Source organism: Gymnodraco acuticeps, unplaced genomic scaffold (genome assembly GCF_902827175.1).
Source record: "Gymnodraco acuticeps unplaced genomic scaffold, fGymAcu1.1, whole genome shotgun sequence".
Taxonomy (NCBI): Eukaryota; Metazoa; Chordata; class Actinopteri; order Perciformes; family Bathydraconidae; genus Gymnodraco; species Gymnodraco acuticeps.
The window spans coordinates 81,329-94,339 of record NW_022992190.1 but is presented as its reverse complement, the minus strand read 5'-3'; the positions used below and the strand labels follow the sequence as shown (position 1 = coordinate 94,339).

Here is a 13,011-nt window from a genome sequence, read left to right as displayed (position 1 = left end):
TCAAGATTCCTGTCAATTATTTTTCTGTTAATGTGCCTTATTTTTAAGTATATTCAGGGGTGTTTATTCTAATCATGGATCTTAAATTAAGAGATATCTAAAATAAACAAATTAAATAAAAATGTCTTTAACAATGCTGAATGACTGAATGAGCACATCTCTAATAAACACGAGATTGAAATACTATAATAATAATTTAAAAGAATAATAAAAAATACAGTAATATAATAAGGGGACCAAAAGATGTCCTAATAATTTCATTGTAATACTTCTAATTGCACTTATTAAAATGGCGCAGTGGACTAGTGCGTAGGTGTTCGGATCAGGGGAGCACAGGTTCAAACCCCACTGCAGTCAGCATGTCACTTCACCCCAAATTGCTCCTGTGGGGATTGTCCACAGTATTGAGTATGTAAGTCGCTTTGGATAAAAGCGTCTAACAAGTAAACTGTAATGTAATGTAATCTATCTCCCCTTAATATGACTGTTATTTATTTATTCTTAAGTTTAATTATTCTTTTCCAATTTAAGAATTCTTACAGATTTTCTTTTCTTATAACGTATGAAACATTTTTTTATTTTTTTGGACAAAGTACATGTAGGTTCAATAAATAAAAAGTAGGAAAAAGAAAACATGAGAATAAAGCGCCCATTTTGCATGAATCTTTGCCGAAAAACTCAGCTAGTGTAGTTGAACAGATTTAAGATGCTTTTAAATAACCAGCAAACATCCTTATTTACCAACAGAGTAAAGTCCTGGGACATTTTGTGAGTGTGAATTCAAACACGCACCTTGTCCAAAATGTTTCAACAGAAAAGGAAACAAAGCCGCTGTGTTTCACCAGCCGAGAGGAAAAGCCTCTTTAACCTCACAGGGTCAAAGGTCGCCGTAACCCCTCTGCCATTAAATCCACTGTTGTGAGTGTGTGTACCTGTGTGAGTGTGTGTTTGTCGAGTCAATGCTGGTGTGAGTGTGTGACAGAAGGGTGAGCTGGACAAAGTGTGCTTGTACTCCTCTTGGCTGTCACACAACCGTAAGAAATAACAAATGTATTATCTTTCTAAATTTCTGCTGCCTTAAACAGTCACAGAGTTCATTTTGACAATCATTGTAATGTTTAAGACTTAGCCATACTTAGGTTTAAAGTCACCTTTTAGTCCTTTGTTCTTATTCTTGATATAGTTGTATTCCCATTTTAATCGTTTTTACTTCCTGTCTGCCTTCTTCTGTTGATTTCTCTGACGTCCTACGCTCTGTCCTCTTTCTTATTCTCTCCCTTGATCCTCCTTAGCCACGGTCATTATTATGCTTAGCAGCGGTGTGTTATCGAGTATTAACAACCTCTCAAATGTCCTAAACGACCAATCAGATTCCAGTATTCAATAAAGTCATGTAACAAATAGTTTGAACGCATGATTGTAACTGTATAATGGTTTAATTATCATCAAGATGACAAGCGACAAAAAGTCAAAAGGTCAAAGCCTTCCGAATCTGAGAAGTCTCCAGCACAGAGTTTTTAACACAAGCTAAAATTTCCCAGCAAATGCATCAAACATGGCTCCTCTGAGGTGTATAATCTCTCTGGTGTGTGTAAAGGCTGTGCAATAAATGTTGTTGCAATGTATACGTTATAGAGATAATAACAAGCCGAGCAGGTTAACAGTGACGAGAGAAACAACTCACAGACTCAGGGCCGGGCTCAAAACCAAAACCACGAAGAAAAACCTCCAGCCACCAAAACCATGGCTGCTATAAAAACATGAAAGGAGCAACACGCAGATATGCAGGGCACAGAGGCAGATAATAACACAGTGCAGCCACAGGATGCTGCTTATACTCTGTGGAAGATCATACATATATCAATAATAACACTTTGCAGTATAGACAGCAAACAGTAAGCTAATTGGTGGTTCAGTATAGAGATGATCATGAGGTCATCATATGTGTTTGTGGAAAAGCGGATATTCTATAAGTACATTTTCAGAATAATCGAATATACTGTACATATTTTTATTTTAATGTCATATTCTAATTGTACTTACTTTTGTGTATATTTTTGTCATACGTTTCCTTGTTTTTTTCACATAAGGAATTTTTACAGATTTAGCCTCATTGTTTAGCTGTTGATTTCATTCATGTTTGTTAATGGTGCTTCTCTGCCTATAGTATGTGTTATTATTGACTAGTGGTTGTTTTTTGTATGTTTTATTGGTTCATTTTAAATCATGTAAGGTGATATTGAGCACCATTCAAATGAAATGTATTATTATTATCTATTATAAAGATATAGAGAGAGAAGGATGGGAGATGAGGACTCACGCGTTGCAGTAGGGTTTCTTGTCGTAGCCTTTGTAGTTCTTCATGTTCAGCGTCATCTTACAAACTTCGCAGCTGAAACATCCTTTATGCCAGTTCTGGAGACAACACACACACACACACACACACACACACAGATCAAATATTATTATTATATTTGCCAAGTCATTTTAAGCTTAAGAGTCGCTCTCATGTTTCAGGCTTTTGACAAAAATAATCTCATGTTAAGGTCTGCATATTTAGTGTTCCTGAAAACGAACGACCACATCTGTCCTCCGCAGATGAAGTCCGGTTGTTGTCACATGACCTATATATTGAATTTAGGTCATTTAAATACATGTATTTGTATTTGGGTGCAGAAGGTAACCTCTGAATCTCTTTTCAGGAGTCACAAGACACCATCTTGATCTTATTTTTATCTCTGTTTTGCTATTCAAAATACACAAATATAACAGATAACAAATGATATACAGTGCAGGAGGAGGCAGAAAACCCAGTGGGTTTATTTAAAGCCTCCGCCTAAAATCTCTGGCTCATGTGTCTTGTTTTGGAAGAGAAAACTAGACACTAACATGAATCCAACATTTAATTAGCAAAGACAAATTGGCCTATCAGTGGGAAAAAACGTTCAATTTGAACGCTGCTTTGGAGACAATGTTAAGCTAATTGTTTGTTTCTAAGGACGGGAAATAAACTTCCCAGCTGTACTGATTTGTCTCTTCTGTCAATCAAACAGCATGGGCGGGACTGTCTGCACTGCACTTCCTGTTGATGCAGTTTAAATATAAATACAGTAGGAGGCTGGGTTAAATTGTGACAGTGAAGTGTGTCAGTCTACTGCCAAACATTTGCTCCTTTAATATCCAGTTCAAATCACCCTCCATCTCTCCTGCGTTAGCATTCAAACCATTACAGGTAATACATTTTGAGTTTTACATCAATCCTGTGATTGATCTCATTTAAAGATTTCAATTAGAAAAGTAGAATAACACCTCCCAGTTGCATGCCTGTAGCAAACGTCATCTTTCTTTCCTTTGACTGGGTCGAATTGTCATAACTAGCATATGAAATCATGAGTTATGGCCAAAAATGTTTTTTCAGAGGTCACAGTGACTTTTGAAGAAAAAACACTTGAAAAGAAAATTGACAATAAAAAATAGGGACACCTGGTTTGGCAAAGAGACAGATAAAATGTTTTTGTAAGACACTAAGAAACTCTGAAGTCCTTGCAAAGCAAAATAAGCTCTGTCCTTGTACCGCCCACGAACTCTCCATGTACTTGATTGTTTCTTTGCTAGCCTCCTCCACCCTGAATCACTCCTCTCACACTGTTTGGTATTTCCTTATTCTCTCTTGTCTAACAACTTTACAAGACAAGGCACACGGTCCATTCAGTCTTGGACCCTCCTGATTTGAAAGATATGAAATTAGATGTTCTGTTCACACAATAAATGATGCAGTATTTGCTACAGCTCTGTGTAATGGGAGTCTTTTATTGTGAAAGGTGTGAGCTAATAAGATGTGCAGAGCTGCCTACATGCTGGTGTGTCATCGGATGCCTCATAGGACAGACGGTGAATGCATGAGGATAAATTAACAATTTATCACCATTATGCAACAGACTTTTGCAGAGGTGTTTCCATGCAAACACAAAAAACACTTACTTTTGTATACTGGCATAAAAACAAAGACAATCATGTTTAACAAGACGGTCCTACAATTGACCTATTATGGCACCTATTTATGATATAATGTCATTATTATGACTACTTATTATTAAATGATGTTCTATTTGGGTCCTCTACCTGCATTTCTTTATTGTTTCCTGTCTTAGATTTATACTACTATTTGAAAGTTTTCTTTGTAAACCTATAAATCATATTACCATAAATAAATAACTGAAATAAATAACTTGGAATATTGTACTCCGCCAAGACTTCGTATGCTCTACTTTACTCGAGTAAAAGTATTGATAGTATTGAAATTTAATCTATAACAATGAATAATATTAATAATATCATAATGGATTAGTTAGTTTACATTTGGTATGAATAACCTCAATCTGCAAAGTAATTATTACAGTCAATTCAATGTAGCGAATTACAATATGTGCCTGTAGTGGGGTAAATGTATAAGGTAGCATAATGTGCAAATACTTAATTGAAGAACCAATAATTGTACTTTATGACATTACACCACTTGAAAATACTCAATTGTTGTACAAGTAAAACAAGTATTGGCATAAAAAGTAGCAAAAGTAAAAGTACTCATAATGCAGAATGTCATTATTGAATTGTCATTATTGATATATTGATATGATCAGTTTGTTGTAGCTGCTAGGTATATGTATTATAACCGCTTGTCAATTGGATTAAAAAAGTATTATCGTTATAAAAACAATATAAATATACAGAATTTAAGTTAAGTTAATCGGAATCTGCATTAGCTAATGCTGACAGTTATGATCAATACTAAAATTTTAAAAAAGCATAATATTTACCCCTGAAATTTAGGCAAGTATAAAGTAGTAGAAAATGCAAATAAGTTACATAAATACAGTAGTTAAGTAAACATACTTCTATTCCACCACTGAGAATGAATACACATTCATGTTTCTGGATGTTTTTTGTCTTAATCGACAAAAAGTGCTCACCTTGTCCAGGCAGCTGACTTTCTCCGTCGGGTAGACGATCTTCCCGCAGCGGGCACACAGGGGGTTCATCCTCCACACCTCCTCTGTGCTCCAAAAAGGATAAATTCCACTGAATATAACAGAGATGTAGTTAATGTTGTCCAGAAAAATAGCCTCAACTGTCCGCACGGAGCCACTCTTCAAGCTGCGTCACAGTAAACCAAGCGGAACAAACTGGCAAATGTACCCGGGAAACGGCTGCTTTGCTCCGTCACTCTGCGCCTCAGAGTCCGGTGTGAAGGCTGGATGCTGCGCTGGGACCTATGGCTGGGACTGAGCGAGTACATCGGCAACAAGCAAGCGGAAGTTAGCGCGGAGAAAACAGGAAGTGGGTTCAAATTCCCTTCAAAATTAAAGTAAAATTAACTAAATACAAAAACAACAATAATAATTAATACAACAAGAGCTGCATTATTAGCTTGATGAAATATCAAATAGTTGATCAACAATCACATTGTTCAAATAATGTATTCATTTATGTATTTTTTCGCTTCCAGTTTCAATATAGTAATGAAATGAAATAAATAATAATAATAATAATAATAGAGCTTTAATTATTTGATAAATCAAATAGGTGATTGACAGAAAAATAATACACAAATTGTTTTATAATCTGTAAACCATTAACAATATATTAAGCATTATTTTTCAAACATTGAAGTTCCAGATTCATTGATTATTTGATTGATCAAATAGTTGACAAAAAAATGTACTGCAGATGATTACATAATCTATTAATAGCTGAAGTTGTATTAAAGATTACATTGACAGCTGAAGGGTCAATAAAAGATCAAATTTCTTTTTTTCACATTATTTAACTGAAAGATGAATAACCAACCATCACTGATTTCTACCAACTATGAAAAGGTGTTATCGCAACAAAAAAAGTGTCTAGCTATATTTATGTAGTTAGCTAACTTCATTCATTTCTCATAAAAAATGCTCTAGCATTTTAGTTTATAAGGGTTAACCGCTTGATAAACATTTTAGCATCAATCACAGATTAGCTTCTAACCTTTAGCCGCTAACAAAGATGTAGCATTAAACAAGGATTATTTAATTTAGCCGACTGAAACCATTAGCCTAGCGGCTAGCCACAACTAAAAACATTTTATTTATTTTCCTGTTATGCAGCGGAGGGTCGAACCTTTCTTTTTAATATTTTATAGAATCCTATGTTGTATTCCACGAAGTGAAAACACAGTTTAAATCCAAGTTTTGTACCTTCCACTGCCGCTACTCAGCCCTTTTCTCCAGCAACACTAACGTTGGCCTGGCAGGCCGGGGGTAAGACCCTCATAGAAAGTTGACAACTTTGGGGACACGAAATAGCCTTTTAAAACTTTGTTAAACAATTTCAAATAGATTTAAAAACATTTCTGATGCTTGTAAATCGGTTATATTAGATTTACCGCTAAAGTTAGAGCAGGGCAGGATGTGAGGCCCTATTAGATGTAGTTTACAGCGGCCAAATGTGCTAGCAATTTGTTATCAGGGTAGCCTGCTATAGCCTTAATCTTTATGTAAACTCTAACATTAAAACAAATATCAACTTGATGGCCTCACCTGGCCAATAGTAAACCTGTTAATTATCAATATGTTTTATTGCAAATGAGTATTTTTCTTAAAACAACATATCTGACAGTTAAAGATAACAATCGGATAGCTAATAAAAAGAGCAGGACATTTGACACAACCAAAATAGACTTGTCTTCATTGCCTTTCTTTAATCAAACTGACCAACATTCATTATACACTAATACCAATGTATCTGTGATGAACATTAAAGCTTGCTCTCTCACACTCACAATGGACATCAGGCAGAGCAGTTACAGTGGCGTTTTCTCCCGGAGGCCAAGGGAAGCCAGGCTTCCCCTGTTTTTTCGGATTGTAGTTATAATTTAAATAAATAAATAAAAACACTTTGTTTTGTTTCGATAATTCTCCTTTGCTGTGTGTTGCTGCCGGCCGTCTCTCCCCCATTCTCATTGAGTACTTTACAAAGAGTGAAACAGCGCCCCTCTAGATGTTATGGTGAAACAGTAGATTGCACTCTCTGTTGCGAGAGGAGGCCAGCCGAATCTGGCTTCCTTTGGTGAAAAAAAATGGAGGGATTGACCAATCAGATGAGGCCCACGTGATGCCCCTACCAACCTGTGATTGGTCAGGGCCATGCCAAGGGAAGCCAGCCGCCTCTAGCTTCCCTTCAGGGGCGGCTGGCGGCTGGCGATTTGATTGGACACTGCCATCCAATCAAATCACATCAACATCAGTTTTAATACTGTAACTGTCATCACCGCCGTTAGAAATTATCAAGCAAATGAAGCATTATGGAGGGTGGAGATTTGGCGTACTTAATCAAACATAACTTTACTAAACTTCCGCTACAGCAGCAACTGAAAATTAAATCAGATGACAGGCCAATGCCCGCACTCGAGCTGTGTGTACACAGAGGAAAAAGGGAGAGAATCGGACGTTCAATGAGGACAATTATGTCCGCACAGAGTGGCTAACTGGAAGCGCTAAACTTCAGCGTCTATTTGGCTGGCCATGTCTTCTTTTTGACAAGGATTCGTGCTCCCTGAACAATCCTTGGGCAACTTCAGGATTCATCGACCTTGCCAACCTGTCACGGGCAATTGAGAGGCACGGTAAATCCAAAAATCACATAGATTGTGTGATTGTCTGCCTACATTAATAAGTAAAATGCTTAAATTAATAAGAAGAGAGTTTCAGCTGGAGAGTGCGTGCGGACCTGTCGGTTAGATAACAGGCGTGTGCAAGTCCTGCATCTGTGTGATACAAATGTGTGTAAAATGATACCGGGCGCTGTAATCATTCATCTGGTTACGTTATTGACCGCCCCCCGACCCAAAAAATGGGCTTCCCCTACATTTTTCCCCACGCCACGCTACTGAGCAGTTATCACATCAAATATATTCGTTATACTCCAAGAGTAGTTCAACACTAGTTTGTGATATCTCTACTCCTCCTGCCTCACTTTTAGATTTTTTTCAAAATAATATTTTAGTTTTCTTTGTTATAGCCCCTCTTACTGAGCTTCTGTGTCTGTGAAATATTTTTAAACAGCACCCTCCCTGCATGTTTCACTGGGAGTCGTGGACTTTACGTCTCCATTATTTAGCAAATGACCCCCCCCCTGCTGGCGTATGACGGGACAACGTATATTAAAGAGGTTTTGAGACAAATGTAATATATTGTAAAGGTAAAATAAAATAAGGCTTTATTGATCCCCCTTTAAAGAGATTAAGTGCCTTTAAAATATTTAATTAAAACCAAGCTTAACAGTTTTGTTCAGCAAAGGTTGACTGTAAAATCATAGTGTTACAGACACTATTGACAAAGTGAAAAAGCAGGCTACTTTAGAGCAGAAATGTTACCTATTGCATCCTTATTGTTTATTTAATTTGTGGAGTTTTTAAATGAGTTCTAAAGATGTAAAAATCGAATAAGATTAAAGGTCAAAACATATGGAGGGTGATCAGTTAAGAATAAAAGGCACAAGCGTCATAAGAATAAGAAGTTAATCAGAAAAAATAATCACTCAGATACATTTGGAAGAACAAAGTCCTCTCATATCCTCTGGGTTTGAATATTTTATTTGAACAGCAAGAATATCAATTAATGTTGACAGTAAAAACTTCATGTTTTACATATACTTGGTCAAAGATTTCTAAAAAATGTTATACAGTAAACACTGTCTTTTGTGGCAGGATGACCTGCATGCATCAGCTGTTCGTTTAGTTTAAGATCAACCCAAGATGTTCACAGAGGAAAGGGTCAGCCCCACAGAGAAACTCGATCATCTCTAAACTAGCAGCTGCACCTTTTTTCCTCACTGTGTCGATGAGAAAACGAGCTTTGTCTCTTCTGTTTTGCTTCTCTTCAGCTGTCTCCCTCTCAGAATCAGTCAGTGCCTTTTTCTCAAACAGTTTGTCCAGCAGACTTTCTATAACAGGTTTTGATACCTTTTCAATGAAGCCACTCCGTCTGTCCAGCAGCCTCTCATGAGGACAGAGATTCAAAGAGCTCTGCTCACAGGACCTTTTCACTCCAGAGGAGGAGAGACACACTCGTCTTTCCCAGACATAGTGTGAATCAACCATGTTTCTCAAGAACAGCTCAATATGTTTCATCCTTGTTTCCAGAGTCACCTGGAATGATGGGTGGTAGTTGTCATAGTCGTCACAGTAAAACTCTGCCTCTGGTGGTTGAACTCGAACTGAGTCGTAAACAAACGTAAAAAATAAAATATCAAATAAAATAGAAACATAAGTTAACACATAAATGTGCAATAAAATACAATGAAAATAATCATTTAAACATATCAACTTGCGTAGAACTTGGTGTGATGTTAATTGTGCATGTGTAATATCCAATTCAGAGGTCTATGTGTTGTGTTTAAATAGCTTATTGGCTTTTGTTTACAAAATGCTACAAACAAATCATGCTTTTGATTAAAAAAAAAAGAAGTTTTATCATAGATATTGATTTATTTAATAATGACTTTCACAATGATACATCTGTTTGATTTAGATTTATGAACAGTTCTCCTTGTTTCACATCCTATGACCTTTGAAACCGCCGCAAATGAATTGCACTCTAAGATAACTCGTGTAACATGGACGGAAATGCCCTATATACAAAACCTACAGCATTAGGCTGCCGCTTTCTGTTTGTTTGTCTTTTATAGGATCAAAATAGGAAAATAACTAACTTCGATAAAATATAAACCCCCAAAAAAGGAACTGACTCACCCAACAACTGACATTTGATTTCTTTATAGTTTATAGGTTTCTTCGTTTGCATCACGCTGGTAAGTCTGAGATAAACTGATCATCATATTTAACAGCATAAATACCTCAAACTTATTATTAGACATGTATTTGGGAGAAAAGATTATTTGAAGTGCATTTATCTAGGGACTATTATTCACATACTTAAGGTAAGGCTCGGTGGGCAGGAAAACCCTGTGTTGTGTTAATATATATTGTTTATAATCTTTTATGAAATGATACTGTTTAATATTGGTGGAAGTAACTCAGTACATTAAGAACTCTACTTACATTCTTATGGTACTTGGAGTTTACTCGGGTATTTCTTCAAATCTTTGCATATTCAGAGTAACATTTTGAATACATGACTTGTTTGTACAGGAATACTTTATTTAATATATATTCTTATTTTTATTATCGTTTTCTTACTGGTTGATTTTGAACCCCATCAGGCTAGGCGTTAGTTCCTTTTTTTGGAAAGTAACATTGTGTAATACGTTTTCAAGCTTCCTCATCTTTTTGTCTTGAACTGACTCAAGGCAAGGCAAGTTTATTTATATAGCACTTTTCAACACAAGGCAATTCAAAGTGCTGTTATAGTTTTTATTGTTTCAATTGGACTTTACATAATTGATCTGATGTATGTTTTTTTTTACAGTCTTTTGTGTATTGTTATTGGAGAAGGTGAATAAATGATGTGCTGAAAAGTAAAGGTTGAAAGAAACACTTGCGACATCCTGTTATGAGAAGAGAAGTCAGTCTTCCTGGTTTATGAAACCAACTTCATTTCAAACTTTAAATCACAACTTACACAGCCAGTATTTTAAACGTTTGATCTGATTTTAAATTTGAGCAAAATACTATATAATGGTAAACTATGTTATTATTTGGGGTTAAAAGGTCTGTATAGATTATATTTCTGTTAAATAATTTAACTTTTGTAATTGAATTTCAGGATACAGAGCCGGACAAACACATGTGCAAAATAAAGGAGGATTATAACATATGTTTAAGAGGCATCAAAAATATATGTGAGGTTCAGTTGGGGCTAAAAAACTGAATCAAATCTGGAAAGAAGACACAGGAGGAAGGTTGATCATACAGCTGCACCAACTCTGAGAGAGACTCTTGTGAATAAAGCAAAATGTCATCAGCTCCAGAAAACAGAGCTGAAAGAGAAGGATCATTGTTCAGCAGAGTAGCCAGAAGCATGAGGAGAGCTCTGTCCAGAATCTGCAGAAATAGTTCCAGCTCTTCCTCAGACAGTGTTCCAAAACGTCGTTATTCTCAGGAAGATTATATTCCTATAATCCGCGTTGGCTCCAGAACTCCATATGGCTCCAGAAACCGAGGTGAATATTATGGGTCACTGATAGGTCGAAAACGCAAGAACTCAAATGAGTACCCTCAAATAAGCAAAAGAGGAGATGCATTTAATTTGACTGTGCATCCTGAAAGTGAGCGATGTCTTAAGGAATTCATCTGTTACAGCTGATTCTCTTTCTGACTGGCATGATGATTGTAATTTTGCAGAGGCAATGACTGTGTCTCACCCCATGGCCTCAAGGCCAGACTTCAGGTTCAAACACACCTCCTGTGAGTCCATAGCCCCACCTGTAGATGCACAAGGCAGTGCCACAGTCCTCCATGACACAAATATCTGCACAGAAGGAAGTGGAACACAATATGGACTTCATTTTCCCGTTCAGTCTAACAGTGAGCTGTCAGCAGACCGTGTCGCTCAGGTGGAGGCCCCCATAGCTGTAAGGTACTTATTCCCAAACACCCTGCCAGCCCCTTCTCACCTTGTACCCCCCCCAGATGGATCTAGGAGCAGCAGAGTGTCCAGCTGCCTCTCTCGCTCTCACAGCATGCCTTCACAGAGTCAAATAGCAAAGCCCTTAACCCGAGCTCAAAGCTTGCCTGCTCTGCTGCTAAAAAGCAGCTACGGGGAGTTTACACCTGAGATCACTGCTGATGAAGAGGAGGAGACCTACAGGTTCCAGAGCTCCTGCTCCTGCCCCGGCCTGTACCAGTGCAGGCTGACCGGCCTGGTGTTTCACATGGAGGGAGAGGGGGAGCTGCTTTACAGGATCGTCCCTTGGAACAGGAGGCTTCTGGCCCAGCATCACAAGAAGCCTGCAGGACCCCTGTTTGACATCAAATGTGTGCCACAGTCAGTGTGTCAGCTGCACCTCCCTCACTGTGAGATCCGCTCCACAGGAGCCTGTCGCTTCTTGTCCGTTGCTCATGTGAAAGATGAGAGCATTGAGTTTATCCGCCCTCACAAGGTAACAGAAACTCATGTTATTATAAACATCACTGGGTTTTCTGGTTTTGGGAACGTTAAGGATGAAGACTCGCCACCTGACCCGGTCTGAGCGCAGGTTCTGCTGTTCTACAGGCCCCCAGCTGATCCTGATCCCACATCCATCTTAAATGTGCTGCTGCTACCCAGTAACATCTTGATCAAGGATGTGAAGCGCAAAAGGAAGAAGATAGTTGGAGAAGAGACCTACATAGAAACCCCCCCCCACTGTAAACTGTGCCCACAGCAGGAGTACACTCTGTCCACTCGTCCAGAGGACGACTCAGTTCGAGTTCAACCACCAGAGGCAGAGTTTTACTGTGACGACTATGACAACTACCACCCATCATTCCAGGTGACTTTGGAATCAAGGATGAAACATATTGAGCTGTTCTTGAGAAACTCCAAAGCCTCCCTCAGTGTCTGGGAAAGACGAGTGTGTCTCTCCTCTGGAGTGAAAAGGTCCTGTGGACAGAGCTCTCTGGAACGTTCTGCTCATAAGAGGCTACGGGACATATGGAGCGACTTCATCGAGAGGACATCAAAACCTCTACTCAAAAGTCTTGTGGACAAACTGTTTGAGAAAAAGGTGCTGACTGATTCTGAGAGGGAGAGCGCAGAAGAGAAGCAAAACAGAAGCGACAAAGCTGGTTTTGTGATTGACACAGTGATGAAGAAAGGAGACAAAGCTAGTTCAGAAATGATTACGTTTCTTTGTGACGCTGACCCCTATCTCTGCGAACAGCTTGGGTTGATCTGAAGCTGAGAAGTGGTGATGAAGAGTTGTGTGGAGTCTGATAAGAACGATTGAAAGAGAGTGCTTTTAGATGCAGAAATAAAATATGAGAAAGAGCAGAGGAGAGATTGATAGGTGGGGAGGTCACCCAGGGAGAACCTG

The 13,011-nt window shown here is 38.0% G+C and overlaps 1 protein-coding gene across 1 annotated transcript in view; it reads right to left on the bottom strand.

The window, feature by feature from the left end:
• LOC117539159 (LIM zinc-binding domain-containing Nebulette-like) overlaps positions 1–5,273 on the bottom strand; it is an 82,687-nt gene extending 77,414 nt beyond the window's left edge. The window contains exons 1-2 of the mRNA XM_034205183.1: positions 4,971–5,273; positions 2,321–2,415 (exon numbers count right to left, since the gene is read on the bottom strand). Coding sequence (XP_034061074.1) covers positions 2,321–2,415; positions 4,971–5,039 — 164 coding nt within the window. The 5' untranslated portion in view covers positions 5,040–5,273. The remainder of the gene's footprint in view (positions 1–2,320; positions 2,416–4,970) is intronic.
• Between the last annotated feature and the right edge of the window lie 7,738 nt (positions 5,274–13,011).